Genomic DNA, 23,135 nt, shown 5'->3' on the forward strand with positions numbered 1-23,135 from the left:
AGGACTCTCCTCGGTTGGGGCACTCTTGTATACCTCAAATTGAAAATTGGGACACTATGGACATGAAAGCAAATAATAAAACTTTACTTTTAATGGTTTCCTGCAATATAAAATTGTAGTGGGAAATACTCCAAACCTCATTAAAAAGGCAAAATATAAACACACAACACATTTGAATACAAAGACAACACATAGTTAAAAAAGTACACAGATTCAGGTTGTCATTGTTGGCTACAGCCAGAGTTCATATGACACTATATTGTCCGTGTGAAGGAAGGCAGGCAAGGCTATTTATGTATTTTATGGATTCTGCTGCCCCATATTTGCCTCGGCATTGGTTACGAGGTGAGAGATTCCTACTCATACTAGCCAATGGAAATGCAGAAGAATATCGGGGTTCTTCAAGTGTTTAACTTCGTTTCTGCTTTCCGCTGATGACTTAAAGCCAGCGCAGCCGTTGAGAGAACTACTAGCACACTGATGACCCCGGTATGAAAATAGAAGCGGTATAGATGGTATTATATGTATAGAGACATGGTGATGTAATGAGTTAATAAGTGGACCTCTATAGTAGAAGACTGATGAAGCATACATCAGTGCACTCCCTGCTAAGAGGCACAAATTGCCAGCTGTAAAAAAGAAATAAATGTTGCTAATGCAGTATTTGTATCTCAAAGCATATCTATTACATAAGTATTATTTCTTATTACCAGCATAATGGCATAACATTTGTAATCACTGAGGCAAGCAGGTAAAATGTATCTGATATGAAATTGCAACACCCTCAGTCCAAATGTTTAGATGCAACATTCCATACATAGAGGTTCTGTCATGACATGGAATAATAATATGGTTTCACAAAAAAAGGGCTGGGCTGTGTAGCCCACACAGTGCCTGTCCCTTAATACACAATTATTACCAATGTATTTTGCCTTTCTGCAACATATTTATACGTATAGTGGTGCCCATAGTTTCTAAATCAGACAGGTAGGGTATATCCAAAGTAACTCAAGTTCTGCCAATAATAAGTATTTGCAATCATAAATAGACTCCAATTACGGACAACATTAGTAAAACACACACACTCATATAGTGCTAGTGTAGGACATACGGAACCTGTGCAGCAGGTGGCCCACTGTGCGCAATCAGCGGGACCACCTAGGGAGCTCCTCTGACGTACGTTTCGCCATGGGGGGGGGCTTGCTCACAAGGGGAGCAGCTTATATAGAGTATCACAGAAGTCTGATGATGTTTGCGTTCCCCAGTTGAACACAATGCAGGACATGTGCACACTGAACTGAATGTCTGCAATTCTGCTCTGCACCAAAGATAGGGCTGGTGCAAATGTGTGCTGATCATGATGGTCGCTACTTTCATCAGCAGACCAGTGGTGCAAGTAGAAAAAATGTCTTATAGGTACTGAGTGCGCGTCAAAAAAAATGGGTGTGGCCAAATGCCACATGAGGCGTGGCCAGTGAAAATGGGGGCATGATACACATATGGGGGAGGGGCAGATACACATATGACCCCAATAGTGCCAGGTACACGTTGCCCCACAGTGCCAGATATACATTGCCCCACATTGCCAGATACAAATTGCCTCACTGTGCCAGACACACAAATCCCCCCAGAGGGCCAGATACACATTGCCCCGCAGTGCCAGATACACATTGCCCCACAGTGCCAGATACACATTGCCCCACAGTGCCAGATACTCAAATGCCCCCACTGTGTCAGATATACATTGCCCCCCAGTGCCAGATACAGAAATGTCCCACCAGTGCCAGATACACATGTCCCACCAGTGGCAGATATGCTCCCAGTGCCAGATGCAGAAATGTCCCCTGTGCCAGATACACATGTCCCACCAGTGGCAGATATGCTCCCAGTGCCAGATACAGAAATGTCCCCAGTGCCAGATACACATGTCCCACCAGTGGCAGATATGCTCCCAGTGCCAGATACAGAAATGTCCCCTGTGCCAGATACACATGTCCCCTCAGTGCCAGATACAGAAATGCCCCCGCAGTGCCAGATATGCCCCCAGTGCCAGGTAGACATGCCCCCCTTCCCCTGCTGCTCACCGCTGCTGCTGTGCTGAACTGTGTGTGAGGGGAGGAGAGCGCAGCGTACGCCTCTCCTTCCCTCGGCAGCGGTGCGGGTCTCTACCTTCAATTCAGCGCCGATCCATGAGCCAATCGAAGCTCGCGGTCTGGCAGCCAATCAGGAGCCTTGGCTGCCAGTCCGCGAGCTCTGATTGGCTCATGGGCCGGCGCTGAATTGAAGACACTGAGGGGCAGGAGAGGCACGCGCTGCGCTCTCCTGCCCTCATGCAGCGGCGGTGAGCAGCAGCAGTGGGGGGAGGGAGGGAGCAAGTGGCGGCCGGCTAAATTCTTAAGGGTACGCCGTACCCACCCGTACCCGCCCACTTGCACTCCTGCAGCAGATGGATGAGAGCCATGTGATTGTGTAGATACAGGTGCAAATCTGTTCCTAGAACAGAAAATAGACACAATTGCAGCTCTGAATCAGGCCCATAGTGTTTACATGCTTGAAGCAGTACTTATCCAGTAAAGTATCAGGATAACTGAATATACTGTACCCTTACTAATTTATTTAAAATTGGAGAGACAGAGTTAGTATTAAGGTAGTAGCCAGTTGTCTTACGTCAATCATTATTTTTAAACGTAATGAATTCAATTTTTTATGTAGCATTCACTATATATTCTTTGCCTAACTTTGCTTACAATGTTTGGTGCACAGTGATGTAATCTGCCAGAGGAATATAGTGACACCTACAGTAGCAGATGTTTGCTATCCTGGAAAGTATAGAATTGGTTTCAGAATGGTCCTACTAAAGGACTTCTATAGTTGTAATCACCTCACTTGGCTTTTTAATATGTGTTTTTTGGAACATTCATAGCTGCGTAAAAAGTAAAACTTTGGAATCTGTTTACTAAAGCCTTGGAGAGAGAAAAGTGGAAAGAGATAAAGTACCAGCCAACCAGCTCCTGTTATTTTTTAAACACAGCCTGTAACATGGTAGTTAGGAGCAGATTGACTGGTACTTTATCTTCCTCCACTTTATCTCTCTCCAAGGTTTAGCAAATACCCTTTTATCTGTCTGAATATTTTGTTCAAGTCTTATGCATCCCCTTTTCTTTAGGTTCTACTAGAAGGATATTTGATGGTGGGCATGGACAGTGCGCCTTCTGTTGATGGGTCAGACTGGTTTTGTTATCATACGTCAGAATGGTTTTGTTATCATGCAACATCAAGGTCCATATTTCCCATAGGATTCTGTGAAAAGAACAACATTGAACTGACGCCTCCAAAGGGTATATCTTTTTTTCTTAAAGAAACTAAACAGAAATATTACCATATATGTAGATTTTTCACCCAATAGATCTGCTTGACCTGCTTAATTGCAAAATAGATGTTGAATGAGCAATAAAAATGTTGTTGTATCACTGCATGTTCTGATTATGCATAACAGTTTTCCCATACTTGCCTACTCTCCCGGAATGGCCGGGAGGCTCCCAAAAATCGGGTGACCCTCCCGGCCCCCCGGAAGAGCAGGCAAGTCTCCCGGAATCAGGGGTCCCCCTGCCCGTCTGCCCACTTAGTGTGTAAAGTGGGCGGTCTGGGCAGTTGATGACGCGATTCTTGCTGAATCGCGTCATCATAGCCACGCCCCCTGCAGTGTAATGCCGGGGATCGCAGCATTACAGAGTGGGGGCGTGGCTTAAAGGATGTGCCACCTAAACTCCGCCCCCATCCTGCCCCTGCTCCACCTCCGTCCCGCCTCCGGTCCACCTCCTCCCCACCTCCCCTGCCTCCTTGCTGAGCCGACCTGGCTGCAGAGAGCAGCCAGAATGTCGGCAAGTATGGTTTTTCCTATATACTTTGCATGTTACAGATGTGTCCACTTGCACCTAGCCTCCCTGCATGTTAAACAGCCCTTCTAGTCATACCATTCTGTGTCGTGCCTCGATGGTGCGGGGCGTCTTTATGTGCGACTTTTTCCATTAAAATGCTTCTTATTCACAAAATTATAGAATAGGATGCACAAGCTTCTGCTGATTAAAATGATATGCCGCGTGCCTATATTCTGTATGCGACCGTGGCTGTATCTGCATATGAAATGGTACATTACAGTGTTTTCCTAGAAACATGCAGCATATAATTTTAATCAGCAGAGTCTGCTTGTGTATCCTATTCACATAGTGATGTGAATAAAATGTATTTTTCGCAAGAAATGATGCCCGATGCTAATAGAGTTGCACGGGAGATGTCAGCCAGTGGTGCCAAGAGGAGAGGTACTCTTTACCCGGGCCTGTCCCACTGCCAAACCCCTTTTTCCCCATTGTAGACCGAGGCAGCGGGGAGAGAGAGAGAGGACACTGCTGCAGCAGCAGCCTCTCTTCCCTGCCTAGCACACACGCTGCTGTGTGCTGCACTGGGGAAAGAGTCCTCTCTCTCCCAGCAAGATGTGCGAGGGGGTGAGCGATTGCAACTCACCCACTGCCCCTCTGCACAGAATTTTTTTTTAATATTCCCTAAGGAGGGGGCTGGCCACACCTCCCTGCATTACTACACCCTCCCCCCAGTACCTGGGCCCAGCACAGCTGTCGGTACCACTGCTCTGCCAGCTCACTCATGTCAGGCTTCTCCCACTACATGGCGTATTGAGGCAGGATGTAAGAGGACACATCTGTATAGTGACTGTCAATTTATCTTTTTCTATATCTTGGTTGCCAGAATAGATATGATATGAAGTGGGCATACTGAAAATTAAGGTCAAGCCCTTCTGGCATCCCCTTTATATTCTTAACTGTTGCCAGGTGGGTTCCATAGGTACTGTCAGATTTTTCTACTCATCCCCTAAAAGATCTTTGTTGATCTGAGCTTATTAGGACTGCCTGTCTACCCATAGAGAATCAAAAACGTTTTACCAGCCTGTATTTACCCTGCACAGAAACAATATAACCCACTCAAATCTAACTCTCTCTGCACATGTTATATCTGCCCCGCCTGCAGTGCACATGGTTTTGCCCATCTGCTAACAAATTTGCTGCTACGATAAGGTCTGAATTAGGCCCATAGACGATATTAAAGTTTGCTGCTTTATGATAATCCAAATGAGTACAATTAATTCCCAATTTTATCCAGGTTTCCTGTACACTCTCTCAAGGTTTCAGTGGTCTGCTTTAATAATTTGGGAATTGTTAACTGGTTTCAGCCCCACTAATGCAATACCACCAGTGTACCATGCTTAAAAGTAGTAGTCTAGTCATCCGATCCCTGTTCTATCTTTCTTTATTTTTCATCCACTAGGGGTCACTGGAGTACTCTTGGGATATGGACGGGGCGTTAGCCGGGATAGGCATATTTAAATTAGTAACTCTCCACCCCCTCCATACTCCCAAAGGTACCTCAGTGCTTTTCTGTGCCTCAGTCGGGAAGGTACGAGTGGACGATGCTCCACAGTTTCTTCTATTTTTCTTCAGATTTTTAATTTTTCTCCTCAATCCGTTCCCAGTTTATCAAGAAGCTTGGGTCCGGGATTGTTGGTGCTGCTGAGTGCAGCCTGTGGCTTGTCGGTGCTCACGGGGGTCATTCCGAGTTGTTCGCTCGCTAGCTAGTTTTAGCAGCTGTGCAAACGCTATGCCGCTGCCCACTGGGGAGTGTATTTTAGCTAAGCAGAAGTGCAAACGCATGTGCAGCCGAGCTTTGCAAAAAAAGTTTGTGCAGTTTCAGAGTAGCTCTGAACCTACTCAGCGCTTGCAATCACAGCCTATTCGTGTCCGGATTTGACGTCATACACCCGCCCAGCGAACGCCCAGTCACGCCTGCGTTTTTGCAAATACTCCCTGAAAACGGTCAGTTGACACCCAGAAACGCCCCCTTCCTGTTAATCTTCTTGCGGCCGTCAGTGCAACTGAAAACTTTGCTACAACCTGTGCACAACCACAACGGGCTTTGTACCCGTACGATGCACATTGCGGCCAATACGCATGCGCAGAAATGCAGATTTTTAGCATGATCGCTGCGCTGCAAACAATGGCAGCTAGCGATCAACTCGGAATAACCCCCCATGAGAGGGGCCCGCCATAGACCACAATCAGCAGAGCTAATTGCAGCCTAACGCTGCATAAAGGAGCTGGACAGAGCTTAGATGAGAAGCCCTGTCATAGCCTCCACTGGGATCAGGTAATGAGCGGTGAGGCAGCTCACACTGCCGCCACTCACTGGCTTTGTATTGCTGGGGGTTAGCGCTATGTGGGGACTGTTTGTTTTATTTTTTATAATTTTAATGTCTTACTCCTACCCTTCCCAGCTGCGGACTGCACAGCAGCCGCCGCTGGGCGCCAAGCCACCACTCACTGGCTCTGTATTGCGGGGGTGAGGGCCATGTCGGGACTGCATGTTTTATTATTTTAAACACTGTCTCCCTCCTGCTCTTCCCAGCCACGGACTGCACAGCAGCCGCCGCCGCTTCCCAGCCGCCCTCCCCAGTCTCTGGCTCCATACCGCGCCGCTTCCCCCCTCCCTCCCGCAGTTAGCTTCTGCTAGCCTCTACTCTACAGAGCTCCGGAGCCACTCCAGCGGCTCTGTCTTCAGAAGGGGGAGAGGTGAGAGGATGACCGTGTACAGCTCACAATGCTGCCGCGGTCCGACACAGAGGATGGAGATCGCGGGGAGAGGGGGGAGGAATGCCCACATAGAAGACAGCGTGAGGCCCCATAACTAAGCTGCCTTTAATGCAGCAAGCAGCTCTCAGGCTATTAAGCCTGTGTAGGGGGGTCTAAGTTATTTTAAGGGCATTATAAGGCTCTTAAGCCTATGTTGCAGAATATAGAAGTGTATGGATATATATATATATATATATATATATATATATATATATAGATATAGATATAGATATATGGTATGTACGTTGAAGGGAATTAACCCTTTTTGTGCCTCCTCGATGTAATCATCTCTGGTACCAGTGAAAGCAGCTCCTAACCCCATACAGACAACACACAGTTGAGGGTTAAGAGTCACTCTGTTTATTTAAAAAATTACAGCGTACTATATAGATAAGAAACATGGGTGTATACAATATGTGCAAGCATATGATTGGATAAATAGAAGTAGCATACGACATTACTTGCAGGATATTCAGTAACACACAGAAGTAACAGTTTTGATCTGGTATGTAATTGTCCTTGAAGATAAGACACACACAAGCCTTATATTATATGAACAGACAAGGGCATCTTGTAGAGAGTGCGTACGTGTCTATTCAAACACAAAAACAATTCATATAGCATGTTTAACCCTTCAATCCCCTCTTAGAATCATATATTTAAATCACATGATTCTGTACATGGAGCTTTTTATTTCTATATTCAGTTAGGTATTGCTTATAGGCTGCAGGGGAGTTAGGAGGGATTGTAAGGACGGCTTCATACATAAGCGAGTTTTCAATACCTTTTGTGGCGATTTTTCTGCAGCAGGGTATAATGCAAAAGAAAAAACACAAAAAATTGCTATCACAATTAATATGTAGATTCCTAGTTGAACAAGACCCTGTTTCCAATTTTCAAACCAACCAAAGTATTGGCTCCATGGGTTATCAATACCTGAATTCTTTTTTAGCTCTATGGATAAATCATCTAGTTTTTTTATGGCTAAGGTAACTTTACCATTTGGCCCTGTGTTGTCAGGGATAAAGGTACAACATCCTTCTACCTGTTTTATGTAGACACAAACTCCACCCTTTTCAGCCAGTATCATGTCTAAGGCCATACGGTTTTGGAATGTCATTTGGGAGGTGGCTTCTAATTGTTCAGCTATACCTTTGAGTGCAACTTTGGTATCGTTAATGAATCTCTGTTGGTTATAGTAGATATAATTGATCCATGCAACATTTTTATTGACAGTTATTATAGGGATTAAGGATTCAAATCCTGCAGCTACTTCATCTCTAGCTTTGAATTCGTCTGGCACCCCTCTTGGGACCCCAATTGTGTCAATATGTGGATCGAAGCTACCTATTGGAGTTTCCCTTTTTCTTCTATGTGTGGGAGCAGTGTTTGAGGTAGGGGAACCTTCATTAGTTGGGAGTATGTGTAATGGCATAATTATTTTGGCTAAGGCACATTGACCTTTCCATGGGATATTTAATCTAGTTCTGAGTTTTAAATCTCCACAGATATAATAAATGTCCCCTAGGGACTTGGTTTGATTAACTAGGATGGTGTTACGTGTTTCTGAGCAGTATCCAGGAGGAAAATTTTTAAAATCCTTGCCAGAGTGGCTAGTGGAGTTGTAGCAGGTGTAGTTACCTGGGTATATGGTTATTGTGTTACCAAGGTTGGGGTTTTTTGAGAGTATGGGGTATTCCTTTTTCCACATTTCACATTGGCTGTCCTTGGTTTTGGTGTCGTTGTAAAGGCTGAAAAAACAACTTTCTTGTTCTAGGGGTATATTAAGGGGCACGGTGCCTAGGTGAGGCCTAGATCTGCCACAAACATAGTAGTTACTTTTATTATGTTTATTGGCGCTATATTTCATCCATTCTAACCAGAAATTGATGTCAGAGAAACCAGTTTCAATAGCTAGGGTGTCTTCAAGGGTGGGATTGTTAATGGCTATCATATCCTTGAAGGTAGCTATATGAGGCCTTAGGGGTTTGCCTTGGGGGATAGCCTTAGACTGATACGCTGGATTTTTAAACATGTCCCATAAATGAAAGCTTTGCCTTTCGCTATAGTACCCTGTTCCCCACCATATTCCAACTACATAGGTACCATTATCTGCTCTGCTGGGGCGTTCTATGTTTAATCTGAACCTATATGCACTTAGGCCCTCGTCCATCTTAAAGATAGACATTCTAGAGAGTAGAGGTATTCCATCAGGTTGGCTCCATCTATTTAAAGCGTCTGATGGTCTGTACCCCCTGTCAATTCCTGTGTTCCACCCCACAGATTCCCAGGAATCACAGTTGTATCCCCACCATGAATCAGTAACACAAATATAAACTGTCTCAGATATTCCTGATTTTCTTTTTTTTTGTGTATAGAGTGTTTTGCTTCAGCAAGCTTGGAGAACATAAAGTAATCTAAGACATAGGTGGCTACGTGTGTGTTGGAGGAGTTATACCATAAGGTGGTCACCCCTTCCTTTTGTGAGATGTCAACCTCAGTTCTACAGGGAAATGTTAGGACTGTGATGAGGGTTAGGATAACACATGCCCAGCGGGGTCCGTGGTTCACAATCATCTTCTCCATGTGTGAGGTCATCTTGGTTGGAGGTCAGGGCTGTCTGCCCCCGTTAGTACCTCTCCTGGACTTGCTTCGCGGTTTGGGCTGGGTATCTTCTTTACTCGGGATGCATGTATCCACGTGGGCCCCTCTTCAGTGAGGACAGCCGTCCTGGTCACTGCCACGACTTCCGTCTCTGGACCATAGGTGAAATCTCCTGGACCTTTATTCCTCGGGAGCACTTTCACAACGACTGTGTCTCCGACCTGAAAAGGATGTGTCGGTTCCTGTGGATTAAAAGGATTTTTACAAACAACCTTGTGTTCAATTTCATCTAATTTGCTGATGAGGGACCTCACATATTCTTCCTTTATAAGTTCTAAATCACCTTGCGTAGACAGGTAACACATCTACTGACGTAATGATCTACCAGTGTTTTAACATCAGTGATATAAAAGTCTTTGCTTAAAAGTAAGGCTGTGGTGTTCTTGCTATGATGTCCTACCCCATGGTAATGAGCAATGAACAAAGGGGCACTTGTTTGGGGTATACAAGGTTTCCCCTCTTTGCAGATTAATCCTGATTTGGGATTTTTTCTGCAATACAGGATATATCCAGTCATCCAAATCCTTGTTGGAGGCTGTGGCCTGTAGCTCCGTGATAAGATATTGATCATTAATGGCAGGGGGGGTTATGACAGTCATATGGGACTGGGCAATGGGTTGTAGAGCTGCTTCTTTGGCAGTTCTGTCAGCAAGGGCATTTCCTTCTGATATGTCGTCCTTGCCACCAGTATGGGCCCTGCAGTGCAAAATTGCAATATCAGAGGGCAGTGTGATGGCATGGAGGAGGTTTGAGATAAGTTGTGCATGGGAAATGCCTTTTCCATCGGCTCCTACAAAGCCTCTTCTTGCCCAAATAACTCCATGGTCGTGGACAACGCCATGGGCATATTTGGAGTCTGTGTAAATTGTAACGGGTTTGTTTTGGTACATGTGGCAGGCTCTGATAAGGGCTATGAGCTCTGCAGCCTGTGCCGATTGGTAAGGCATGGGCTTTGCTTCAAGAATGTCATTGGGCAGGCGCACAACGGCATAACCTGCTTGGTATGTGGAGTCATTTGGTCTGCTACAGGAGCCATCAACAAAAACATTGTCTGAACCGGGTATTGGCACAGGGGACATGTCTAATCTCGGGGAGGTCTCTGATTCTATTGATGCTGAGCAGTCATGGTCGTCAGGTATGTCATCTTGGGGACCCTTTAGTCCTAGGAGTGCATTAAGAATGGGTGCTGGGCCTGATGACGTGTTTGCATATTTGATGATGAGGGATGGGTTGCTTTGCAATAGGACTTCATACCCACTAAGGCATTGGGCTGACATATGCTGTGTATGCAAGCCGTTAAGTATTGCTACGACATCATGTGTTGTGTGTAGAATTGTTGTGTGACCTAAGGTGAGTGTAGTTGCCATCTCAGCCACCATTGCACAAGCTGCCAGTGCTCTGAGGCAGGCAGGCATACCTTGGACCGACACAGGAATGCCACAGGGCGCAGTTTGCCTCCATGTGAGTTAGTACCCCCGCCATGGTTTTACAGTTGTCCCTTGCATATAAATGAAACGGCAGTACAGTTTGGGAGGCTCTGTGCCGGACTTTTTACCAACATACATTTTAGACTTTCATATGCAGTTAACATTTCTTGTGACCATTGAATCTGTTTAGGTTTGTTATTGAGAGTGGCTTGTCTCAAAATGTTGTCATAGTAGGAACAATCAGATATCCACTGTCTGCAATAATTAATCATGCCCAGAAAGGATAGCATTTCCTTCTGAGTAGTTGGGGTGACCAGGCCCAATACAGACTGAATGCGTTGTGGACTGATTTTCCTTTCTCCCTGTGTGAGCACAAAACCCAAATAGTTAACATGCTTTTTACACCATTGCATTTTTGTTTTAGACACCTTGTGTCCACATTCACAGAGCCAGTTTAACAGTTTGACTACAGAGAAGCAGATCATCTGCATACTGTAGCAGGACAGAACCATAGGGGGGGTGCCAGGAAGCCAATGTGGCTTGGAGTACAATGCTGTACACAACAGGTGAATAAACATACCTGTGGTAATCTGCACCATGTTAACTGCTTGCCCTCAAAAGAAAAAGCAAAAAGTAACTGTGTTTGGGGGTCCACTGGTATGCTGAAAAATGCATTTTTTAAATTAATCACTGAAAAAAAATGCAGCATCTACAGGGATGGCTGAGAGGAGTGAGTTTACATCAGGTACAATTGGTGCAATGGGAACAATTAGCTGATTAATTGCTCTAAGATCTTGCACAAACCTTATAGTCCCATCTACTTTTGCTACAGGGTTAACTGGTGTGCAGTATGGGGATACTACATGTCTAAGAATGCCTTGCTCTAAAAATTGCTGTACCATAGGTCTAAGACCTTCTATTTTTTCTTTTAGACAATGGATATTGTTTCTGGTAAAGGGGTGTACATCAGGTTTCAGTGTAGCTTTGTATGGTGTACATGATATTAGGCCAGTGTCATAGGGCCCCTCTGACCATACCTGGGGGTTTACAGTCTCTAACTCAGGTGGTGTGTCAAGGTTTACCCACACAGGTAAATGAGGTGATACAACATCCATGCCGCTACTTGAGGCAGAGGGACTAATTGTGATTTCGAGACGGCTGAGAAGATCCCTTCCCAGTAGGTTTATTGGGCATTCAGGTATTACAGTAAAGTTGTGTCTTCCCATATAAACGCCCTTCAAAGTTTCTATACTGATGGCGTCGGTAATATAGGCTTTTGTGGGTATCCCATTAATTCCCATTGAAGGAGCAGTCCTTTCCAGGTGACCATTGTACAGGTCCTTACACAAAACACTGGTAGTAGCACCACTGTCCACTAAAAAGGGGACGGCTTTTCCTCCCACAATTAAAGTGAGCAGCGGTGGGTCCTTCCAATGCTTTGTGATTTGGGCAAAGGCTGAGATACCCTCTTCCGGGCCCCGTCAATGGGTCTGTTCCTGCCAGTCAACTCGAAAACGGGGAAAGTCTTTAGTCTGGTCTCTGGGTTGGCTGCGGGGTGGTGCATCGTTGTGCATAGGGTCCCGAGCCTGTCGGGGTCTGCTGGGGGGATATGGACAATCCCTGGCCCAGTGGCCATCTTTCCCGCAATTGTAACATGTATTGGTCTGTCTCCTAGAAATAGGTGGAGGTCCCATAGGGCCCCTCTGGAACCTATTGTCTTGGGGTGGGCGGAAAGACCTATTTGGCTTTCCCGGGGGGTTCTGGGGTTTCTGGTAGTTATGTGAGGGTATAGAACTGACAGATTTCCTCAATTCAAAACAACCTGCTGCTTCTTTCTCATATAAATGTTTTTCAAAATCTTTAAGATCGTCAGAAGTCCAGCTGGAGACACTTTGTTTTACTGTGAGACCAGTAGAGGGCAGCAGATTGTTAACAAATGTAGAAATAAGAAGATTATGGCAATTCACTAGGCTGAGCCCTGCTTCTTCAGACCAACACTTTTAATTACTTCCAGAATTCAGTCACATTCTCACTAGGTTTCTGTTTGCAAGCTACTGCTGCTGCTGGGAGGGACGAGCAGCACATTCCTTGCAGGTCTCCCCCGGGAGGGGAGGGGAGGAGAGGGGAGGGGGGTATTCAGTCTCTCTTTACTCTGGTCTGAATCCCATATTATCAACAAGTAACTAACGTATTTTAAGGTAAAGCAACAACAATCCTATCATAAAAACATAGACTGTTCCGAACACACTGTCATATAATGCGTGTACACTTACCACCCACGCAACATATTTCTAAAAGAATTCACAAATAACAGGGAAGGGAAACAATAGTCTATGTGTGCATTCAGCTGATCTGATCATAAATCATTGGTAACATGTGGGATTACACATTCCCTACACAAACTACCAGAGACAGAACAGAGAAGATAAGGAATAACAGCACAACTTGTGATACCAAATGTACGTACACTTACTACCCGTACAATTAATATCTCTGCAATCGTGGACAATGTTATTTGTTACAAATCAACTTTCAAATGTACTTAAAATCACTGTAAACAACAATGTCCTCTGAGACTCAGCGCCCGTGCACTTACCACCCGTTCACTGAGTGTCCTTAATAGAAAAAATTACAATATGAGTACTTATAAGACAAACATACAAACATTTAGGTGATCAAATCGAGGAGGCGTTGTTATTTGGATTTCTGGTCCATCTATGGTATCCCGGATACCTGTGCCTTTTAAAGATTTCGTGGACCCCTGGTCCTCTTTATTGGTATCCCTGATACCTTTGCCTTTAAAGATTGGTATCCCTGATACCTTTACGTGGCGCCCGGCGCCTTTAAGAAAACAAGTTTCTTTTCTGCCAAGTCCCGGACTTGGATTGTATTTTTGGTCACGTGTTCCCGGAACACGGAATGAGTTCAGATCTAGTAGTAATCGCAATCCCTGAACGGAAAAGACAGACAATAAAATTCTCTATCTTACCGGGCAGGGGACGATCGCCTAGATCCCGGACCTAGCCCCCAGCTGAAGGGAATTAACCCTTTTTGTGCCTCCTCGATGTAATCATCTCTGGTACCAGTGAAAGCAGCTCCTAACCCCATACAGACAACACACAGTTGAGGGTTAAGAGTCACTCTGTTTATTTAAAAAATTACAGCGTACTATATAGATAAGAAACATGGGTGTATACAATATGTGCAAGCATATGATTGGATAAATAGAAGTAGCATACGACATTACATGCAGGATATTCAGTAACACACAGAAGTAACAGTTTTGATCTGGTATGTAATTGTCCTTGAAGATAAGACACACACAAGCCTTATATTATATGAACAGACAAGGGCATCTTGTAGAGAGTGCGTACGTGTCTATTCAAACACAAAAACAATTCATATAGCATGTTTAACCCTTCATACGTCTGTATATAATATATATTCATAAATCAGCTAACATTGTAAAGTCTTCTCTTGCAATAGCAAGCACATGGCTGGACGCCATTTCAACCTTACGTCCTGGTTCTTTGTCCAGGAAGTTTGCTGCTGTCCTACAACACTCGGCCACTGGAGGAGCAGGGGTGTTAGTAGGAATTTTGTACAGCACAGATTTCACTATTGTAGTTACAGTATACACACTTCACTTACGTTTTAATAAGTCGTGAGACTTGTCTGTCTTTGTACATAATGAGTAGTGCAGATGCAAAATAAAAAAAACAGCGTTGCTGCAATTTCTGGGAGACCTGATGCAATTACCACATGTACAGTATGTCTTGCAAATATGGCTACATACCCAATCCTCCTTGGGGGATGCTGGCGGATGTAATGACTGGTTTACAATCGGAATTGGCAGCTGCAGAGTGTCAGGCGGCTAGATCTGAGGCTGGGGTAATTCTTCCTAAGATGTCAGAAGGAAGGTCCAAGTCTAGCTCAATTCCCAAAAATCGTTATAATTTGTCTTATAACTTGCCAGTTTCAGCTATGTTGCGTTCTGACGTTTTAAGGCCAGACCTCCTAATGAGGAGGGGGAATTGGGCCAGGAGTCAGATAGTGAGGTTACTGATAGCCCGGCCATTGATAATCTCATCAGGGCAGTCCGTCAGGTTCTACAGCATTGTTTCCCAACCTCGGTCCTCAAGGTACACTAACAGTCCTGGTTTTAGTGATATCCAGGCTTGAACACAGGTGACTTAATTAGTATCTCAGTTATTTTGATTTCTCTAACGTCCTAGTGGATGCTGGGGACTCCGTAAGGACCATGGGGAATAGACGGGCTCCGCAGGAGACATGGGCACTTTAAGAAAGAATTTATATTCTGGTGTGCTCTGGCTCCTCCCTCTATGTCCCTCCTCCAGACCTCAGTTTGTATCTGTGCACGGACGAGCTGGGTGCTGTTCAGTGAGCTCTCCTGAGCTTGCTGTAAGAAAGTATTTTGTTAGGTTTTTTTATTTTCAGGGAGCTCTGCTGGCAACAGACTCCCTGCATCGTGGGACAGAGGGGAGAGAAGCAGCCCTACTCTCTGAAGATAGGTCCTGCTTCTTAGGCTACTGGACAACATTAGCTCCAGAGGGATCATACACAGGATCTCACCCTCGTCGTCTGATCCCAGAGCCGCGCCGCCGTCCCCCTCGCAGAGCCGGAAGACAGAAGCCGGGTGAGCGTAAGAAGCAAGAAGACTTCGAAATCGGCGGCAGAAGACTCCAGTCTTCACTGAGGTAGCGCACAGCACTGCAGCTGTGCGCCATTGCTCCCACACACACCTCACATACTCCGGTCACTGTAAGGGCGCAGGGGGGGGGGGGGGGGGCGCCCTGGGCAGCAATTGGGACCTCTTTGGCAAAAGTTTAGCATATATACAGTTGGGCACTGTATATATGTATGAGCCCCCGCCAAAAATTGTACATTAAAGCGGGACAGAAGCCCGCCGCTGAGGGGGCGGGGCTTCTTCCTCAGCACTCACCAGCTCCATTTTTTCTCCACAGCTCCGCTGAGAGGAAGCTCCCCAGGCTCTCCCATGCAGATACACGGTAGATGAGGGTGAAAAGAGAGGGGGGGCACATAATTAGGCGCAAAAATCAATATAAACAGCGGCTACTGGGTTAACATTAAGTTACTGAGTTATTCCTGGGTTATATAGCGCTGGGGTGTGTGCTGGCATACTCTCTCTCTGTCTCTCCTAAGGGCCTTGTGGGGGAACTGTCTTCAAAAAGAGCATTCCCTGTGTGTGTGGTGTGTCGGTACGCTTGTGTCGACATGTTTGACGAGGAAGGCTATGTGGAAACAGAGCGGGAGCAAATGAATGTGGTGTCTCCGCCGACACCTGATTGGATGGATATGTGGAAGGTTTTAAATGATAATGTTAATTCCTTGCATAAAAGGTTAGATAAAGCTGAAGCCTTAGGACAGTCAGGGTCTCAGCCCGTGCCTGATCCTATGTCGCAGAGGCCGTCAGGGTCTCAGAAGCGCCCACTATCCCAAATTGTTGACACAGATACCGACATGGATTCTGACTCCAGTGTCGATTACGATGATGCAAAGTTACAGCCTAAATTGGCTAAATCCATCCATTATATGATTATAGCAATTAAGGATGTGTTGCACATCACTGAGGAAACCCCAGTCCCTGACAAGAGGGTTCATATGTATGGGGAAAAAAGGCAGGTGGTGACCTTTCCCCCTTCACACGAGCTAAATGAGTTATGTGAAAAGGCTTGGGAATCTCCAGATAAAAAACTGCAGATTTCCAAACGGATGCTTATGGCGTATCCTTTCCCGCCAACGGACAGGTTACGCTGGGAATTCTCCCCTAGGGTGGACAAAGCTTTAACACGCTTATCCAAGGGGGTAGCCCTGCCGTCACAGGATACGGCTACCCTAAAAGATGCTGCGGATAGAAAGCAAGAGGGTACCTTGAAGTCCATTTATACACATTCAGGTACCTTACTGAGGCAAACGATCGCGTCGGCCTGGGTGTGTAGTGCTGTAGCAGCATGGACGGACACCCTGTCTGAGGAACTTGATACCTTAGACAAGGATACTATATTAATGACCCTGGGGCATATAAAAGACGCTGTCCTATATATGAGAGATGCTCAAAGAGACATTAGTCTACTGGGTTCTAGAATAAATGCTATGTCGATTTCTGCCAGAAGGGTCCTGTGGACTCTGCAATGGACAGGTGATGCCGACTCAGAGGCACATGGAGGTTTTACCATACAAGGGTGAGGAATTGTTTGGGGAGGGTCTCTCGGACCTGGTCTCCACAGCTACTGCTGGAAAGTCAAATTTTTTGCCATATGTTTCCTCACAACCTAAGAAAGCACCGTATTACCAAATGCAGTCCTTTCGATCACAGAAAGGCAAGAAAGTCCGAGGTGCGTCCTTTCTTGCCAGGGGCAGGGGCAGAGGAAAGAAGCTGTACAACACAGCTAGTTCCCAGGAACAGAAGTCCTCCCCGGCTTCCACTAAATCCACCGCATGACGCTGGGGCTCCACAGGCGGAGCTAGGCCCGGTGGGGGCGCGTCGCCGAAATTTCAGCCACAAGTGGGTTCACTCCCAGTTGGATCCCTGGGCAATAGATATTGTGTCTCAGGGATACAAGCTGGAATTCGAAGAGATGCCCCCTCACCGATACCTCAAATCGGCCCTGCCAGCTTCCCCCCTCGAGAGGGAAATAGTGTTAACTGCAATTCACAAATTGTATCTTCAACAGGTGGTGGTCAAGGTTCCCCTCCTTCAACAAGGAAGGGGTTATTATTCGACCATGTTTGTAGTACCGAAACCGGACGGTTCGGTCAGACCCATATTGAATTTAAAATCCCTGAACATATACCTGAAACGGTTCAAGTTCAAGATGGAATCGCTCAGAGCGGTCATTGCAAGCCTGGAGGAAAGGGATTTTATGGTGTCTCTGGACATCAAGGATGCTTACTTGCATGTCCCCATTTATCCGCCTCATCAGGAGTACCTCAGGTTTGTGGTACGGGACTGTCATTACCAATTCCAGACGTTGCCGTTTGGCCTGTCCACGGCACCGAGAGTTTTTACCAAAGTGATGGCGGAAATGATGGTGCTTCTTCAGAAGCAAGGGGTTACAATTATCCCATACTTGGACGATCTCCTCATAAAGGCGAGGTCCAGGGAGCAGTTGCTGATCAGCGTAGCACGCTCTCAGGAAGTGTTGTGTCAGCACGGCTGGATTCTGAACATTCCAAAGTCGCAGCTGATTCCTGCGACGCGTCTGCCCTTCCTGGGCATGATTCTAAACACAGACCTGAAGAAAGTGTTTCTCCCGGAGGAGAAGGCTCAGGAGCTCGTGACTCTGGTCAGAGACCTCCTAAAGCCAAAACAGGTGTCGGTGCTTCGCTGCACGCGAGTCCTGGGAAGGATGGTGGCGTCATACGAAGCCATTCCCTTCGGCAGGTTCCATGCGAGGATCTTTCAGTGGGATCTGCTGGACAAGTGGTCCGGATCGCTTCTTCAGATGCATCGGATGATCACCCTGTCCCCCAGGGCCAGGGTGTCTCTTCTGTGGTGGCTACAAGGTGCTCACCTCCTCGAGGGCCGCAGATTCGGCATACAGGACTGGGTCCTGGTGACCACGGATGCAAGCCTCCGAGGGTGGGGGGCAGTCACTCAAGGAAGAAACTTCCAAGGGTTGTGGTCAAGTCAGGAGACTTGTCTGCACATCAATATCCTGGAACTAAGGGCCATATACAACGCCCTGAGTCAAGCGGAGCCTCTGCTTCGAAACCAACCAGTGCTGATTCAGTCAGACAACATCACGGCAGTGGCCCATGTAAACCGCCAGGGCGGCACAAGAAGCAGGGTGGCAATGGCAGAAGCCACCAGGATTCTTCGGTGGGCGGAGAATCACGTACTAGCACTGTCAGCAGTGTTCATTCCGGGAGTGGACAACTGGGAAGCAGACTTCCTCAGCAGACACGACCTCCACCCGGGAGAGTGGGGACTTCATCAAGAAGTCTTCACGCAGATTGCAAATCGATGGGAACTGCCACAGGTGGACATGATGGCGTCCCGTCTCAACAAAAAGCTAAAAAGATATTGCGCCAGGTCAAGGGACCCTCAGGCGATAGCTGTGGACGCACTAGTAACACCGTGGGTGTTCCAGTCGGTCTACGTGTTTCCTCCTCTTCCTTTCATACCAAAGGTGCTGAGAATGGTAAGAAAAAGAGGAGTGAGAACAATACTCATTGTTCCGGTTTGGCCAAGAAGGACTTGGTACCCGGAATTGCAAGAAATGCTCACAGAGGACCCATGGCCTCTGCCTCTCAGACAGGACCTGTTACAACAAGGGCCCTGTCTGTTCCAAGACTTACCGCGGCTGCGTTTGACGGCATGGCAGTTGAACACCGGATCCTAGCAGAAAAGGGCATTCCGGAAGCAGTTATTCCTATGCTGATAAAGGCTAGGAAGGACGTGACAGCAAAACATTATCACCGTATATGGCGAAAATATGTTGCTTGGTGTGAGGCCAGGAAGGCCCCTACAGAGGAATTCCAGCTGGGTCGATTCCTGCACTTCCTACAGTCAGGTGTGACTATGGGCCTAAAATTAGGGTCCATAAAGGTCCAGATTTCGGCCCTATCCATTTTCTTTCAAAAAGAGCTGGCTTTACTGCCTGAGGTTCAGACGTTTGTTAAGGGAGTGCTGCATATTCAGCCTCCTTTTGTGCCACCAGTGGCACCTTGGGATCTTAACGTGGTCTTGGCTTTCCTGAAATCCCACTGGTTTGAGCCACTTAAGACGGTGGAGCTAAATTATCTCACGTGGAAAGTGGTCATGCTGTTGGCTCTAGCCTCAGCTAGGCGTGTGTAAGAATTGGCGGCTTTGTCATGTAAAAGCCCCTATCTGGTTTTCCATATGGACAGGGCAGAATTGCGAACTCGTCCGCAGTTTCTGCCAAAGGTGGTGTCATCTTTTCATCTGAACCAACCCATTGTGGTGCCTGCGGCTACTCGTGACTTGGAGGATTCCAAGTTGCTTGATGTAGTCAGGGCTTTGAAGATCTATGTTGCCAGGACGGCTGGAGTCAGGAAGACTGACTCGCTGTTTATCCTGTATGCATCCAACAAGCTGGGTGCTCCTGCTTCAAAGCAAACCATTGCTCGCTGGATCTGTAACACGATTCAGCAGGCTCATTCTGCGGCTGGATTGCCGCATCCAAAATCAGTAAAAGCCCATTCCAGGAAGGTGGGCTCTTCTTGGGCGGCTGCCCGAGGGGTCTCGGCATTACAGCTTTGCCGAGCTGCTACTTGGTCGGGTTCAAACACATTTGCAAAGCTCTACAAGTTTGATACCCTGGCTGAGGAGGACTTGGTGTTTGCCCATTCGGTGCTGCAGAGTCATCCGCACTCTCCCGCCCGTTTGGGAGCTTTGGTATAATCCCCATGGTCCTTACGGAGTCCCCTGCATCCACTAGGACGTTAGAGAAAATAAGAATTTACTCACCGGTAATTCTATTTCTCGTAGTCCGTAGTGGATGCTGGGCGCCCGTGCCAAGTGCGGACTTTCTGCAATACGTGTATATAGTTATTGCTTAATAAATGGTTATGTTATGTTGGCATCCATTGGTTGATGCTCTGTTGGTTGTTCATACTGTTAACTGGGTAAGTTTATCACAAGTTATACGGTGTGATTGGTGTGGCTGGTATGAGTCTTACCCGGGATTCCAAAATCCTTTCCTTGTAATGTCAGCTCTTCCGGGCACAGTTTCCTTAACTGAGGTCTGGAGGAGGGGCATAGAGGGAGGAGCCAGTGCACACCAGATAGTACTAAATCTTTCTTTAGAGTGCCCAGTCTCCTGCGGAGCCCGCTATTCCCCATGGTCCTTACGGAGTCCCCAGCATCCACTACGGACTACGAGAAATAGAATTACCGGTGAGTAAATTCTTATTTTAGCAGCCGTGCAAACGCTATGCCGCCGCCCACTGGGAGTGTATTTTAGCTTAGCAGAAGTGCGAACGGTTGTATCACAGAGCGGCTACAAAAATGTTTTGTGTATTTTCAGAGTAGCTCAAAACCTACTCAGCGCTTGTGATCACTTCAGACTATTCAGTTTCGGATTTGACATCACACACCCGCCCAGCCACGCCTGCGTTTTTCCGCACACTCCCTGAAAACGGTCAGTTGCCACCCAGAAACGCCCAGTAAATGTCAATCACTCTGCGGCGACTGAAATGCATCGCTAGACCCTGTGTAAAACTACATCGTTCGTTGTGCCCGTACGTCGCGAGTGCGCATTGCGCCGCATACGCATGCGCTGGACTCCTTTTTTTTTAGACTGATCGCTGCGCTGCGAACAAATTCAGCTAGCGATCAACTCAGAATGAGCCCCTATGTCATTGACTTTATGCTAATAAATGAGTGCCATTATTGTCTATATTATTGTCTACAATATATCCTTGTTTGTTCCTAATTTTTTTACTTAAGTCTCTGGAGAAGCCTAACAGAGTGTCTCTTCACCTAGTAGGTTAACAGTGAGAGGGCGATTGCTCCTGTTCAGAGTTTGTTGGGTACAGTAGTCTTCAGATGCCTTGGCATCATTTTCAGAGGTTACATCATCAACCTCAGTTGTCCACCACTATATTTTTCGCCATTGGTGGCTGGTTCCCAATCATCTTTTCCAAAAAAACATTATTGGTCTCTCCAAATTGTCTCATTGTGGTCACGTATCCAAGTCTCTTAGAATAGAGTGCAGTACCAATACAATTTTGGCTCCAGGGCCTTTGTTCACCGTCATATACGGCTCTGCCTATCAGTGTTCTCAAGCTCCAAGCCATCTTCCTAGCTCTCTTGGAAGCCCAGTACATCTTGGCTGACCGGCCAGTTTGTATTCAGTTGAACAACACCATGGCTGTGGCATATGTAAAACATCAGGGAGGCACAAAAGCGCAGCTGCAAGGGTAGAGGCCTGAATCCTTTCCTGGGAAAAGACCTTTGTTCCGGCACTTTCAGCAGTCTTCATTAAGAGAATGAAAATTTAGATTGCAGATTTCCTAAGCATAACCACGTTTCTACCAGGGGCGTGGTCACTCAATCCTTATGTCTTCTAACAGTTACTTTGGAAGTAGATTTCATGGTATCTCGACACTACTTCCACAGTTTTATGTGAGATCCATGGACCCACTGGTTTTCACAGTAAATGCCATGGTGGTTCCTGGTGACTTTCATCCAGATATCAAGGTTTCAAGGTTCAACGTGTGATGGTACTCCTAGTGGCTCCAGACTGGCTACACAGGTTTTGGTATGCCGACATTCTCTAAATGTCAGAGGATCCCAGGTCGACCAGACCTGATAACACAAGGTCTTTTTCTACACGACAACCTTCTTTATTTCGCTTTAATGGCCAGGTTTTTGAAACTGAGCTTTTGAAAGCTAAAGGTTTTTCTCTCTCTGTAGTCTGTATTATGCTGCAAGCCCAGACTCAAGTTTTATCTCACACTTGCCACAGAGTATGGAAACTCTGCATCTTGTAGTTTGAACAGAGAAAGTTTCATACCTACAGGTTTCGCCTTGCTCGTTTCTTGGCCTTTCTTCAAGTAGATTTGGAGGCTGGCTTTAAGTCTCATCCTTTGAAAGTACACTTTTCAGCCCTGTCAAGTTATTTGTGTGGCATTTGGCCCTGCTTTCAGAGATTCATATCTTTTTACAAGGCATGGTGCATAGTCAACCACCGTTTTGTCCGCTGACCATGGAATCTAAATCTGGTCCTATCTGCTCTCAAACAGGCTCTTTTTGAGCCTTTAGCAGTAGCGGATCTTCAGTTTGTTCCATGGGAGCTGGTCTTCCTTATGGCTTTTGTCTCAGCTTGGCATGTTTCTGAGTTAGGGGTTTTGTCTTGCAAGCCACCTTTTCTCATCTTCCATGATGATAGATCAGTTCTCTGTACGGTTCCTATGTTCCAGTCGAAAGTAGTTTCAGTTTTCCAATTAAACAAAAAAAAAATGTTCTATTTTTTCCTCCTTCAACTATGTCAGCATCCGGAGTCTTACCTCCGGTTCTGGTCCCTGCGGCCTTCCTGTTAGCTGGCTGGTGTGGCTGCGGCATATAGGAGCTGCAGCAGCGAGGTCCTCTGGTGTGGCTGCCGGGTGTCTGGAGGCCGGGGTACAGGTCCTGGGGAGTGGAGCATGGCAGCCGGAGGTGTCTGTTTCCAAGTGTTCTGTTGCTGGAGTGCGGCATCTGGGAGCCTGAGGTAGTGGCTGTGTGCTGGTTCCATATGTGTCCTCTGTGCAGTGAGCCGCCATGTTGGAGACCAAGCCAAGCCAATAGGTATCGCAGTTCGCATCCAGCCAATCCAGTGCAGTCTTCTCTTATAAAAAGGGG

The 23,135-nt window shown here is 46.5% G+C and overlaps 1 protein-coding gene across 7 annotated transcripts in view; it reads left to right on the plus strand.

Moving 5' to 3' along the window:
• L3MBTL2 (L3MBTL histone methyl-lysine binding protein 2) overlaps positions 1–23,135 on the plus strand; it is a 772,791-nt gene that overhangs the window by 609,131 nt on the left and 140,525 nt on the right. For all 7 annotated transcript variants that reach the window (XM_063940374.1, XM_063940377.1, XM_063940380.1 and 4 more), the window contains one exon: positions 3,167–3,338. In XM_063940374.1, the coding sequence (XP_063796444.1) occupies positions 3,167–3,338 (172 nt within the window). The remainder of the gene's footprint in view (positions 1–3,166; positions 3,339–23,135) is intronic.

The sequence above is a fragment of the Pseudophryne corroboree genome, chromosome 9 (assembly GCF_028390025.1).
Source record: "Pseudophryne corroboree isolate aPseCor3 chromosome 9, aPseCor3.hap2, whole genome shotgun sequence".
Taxonomy (NCBI): Eukaryota; Metazoa; Chordata; class Amphibia; order Anura; family Myobatrachidae; genus Pseudophryne; species Pseudophryne corroboree.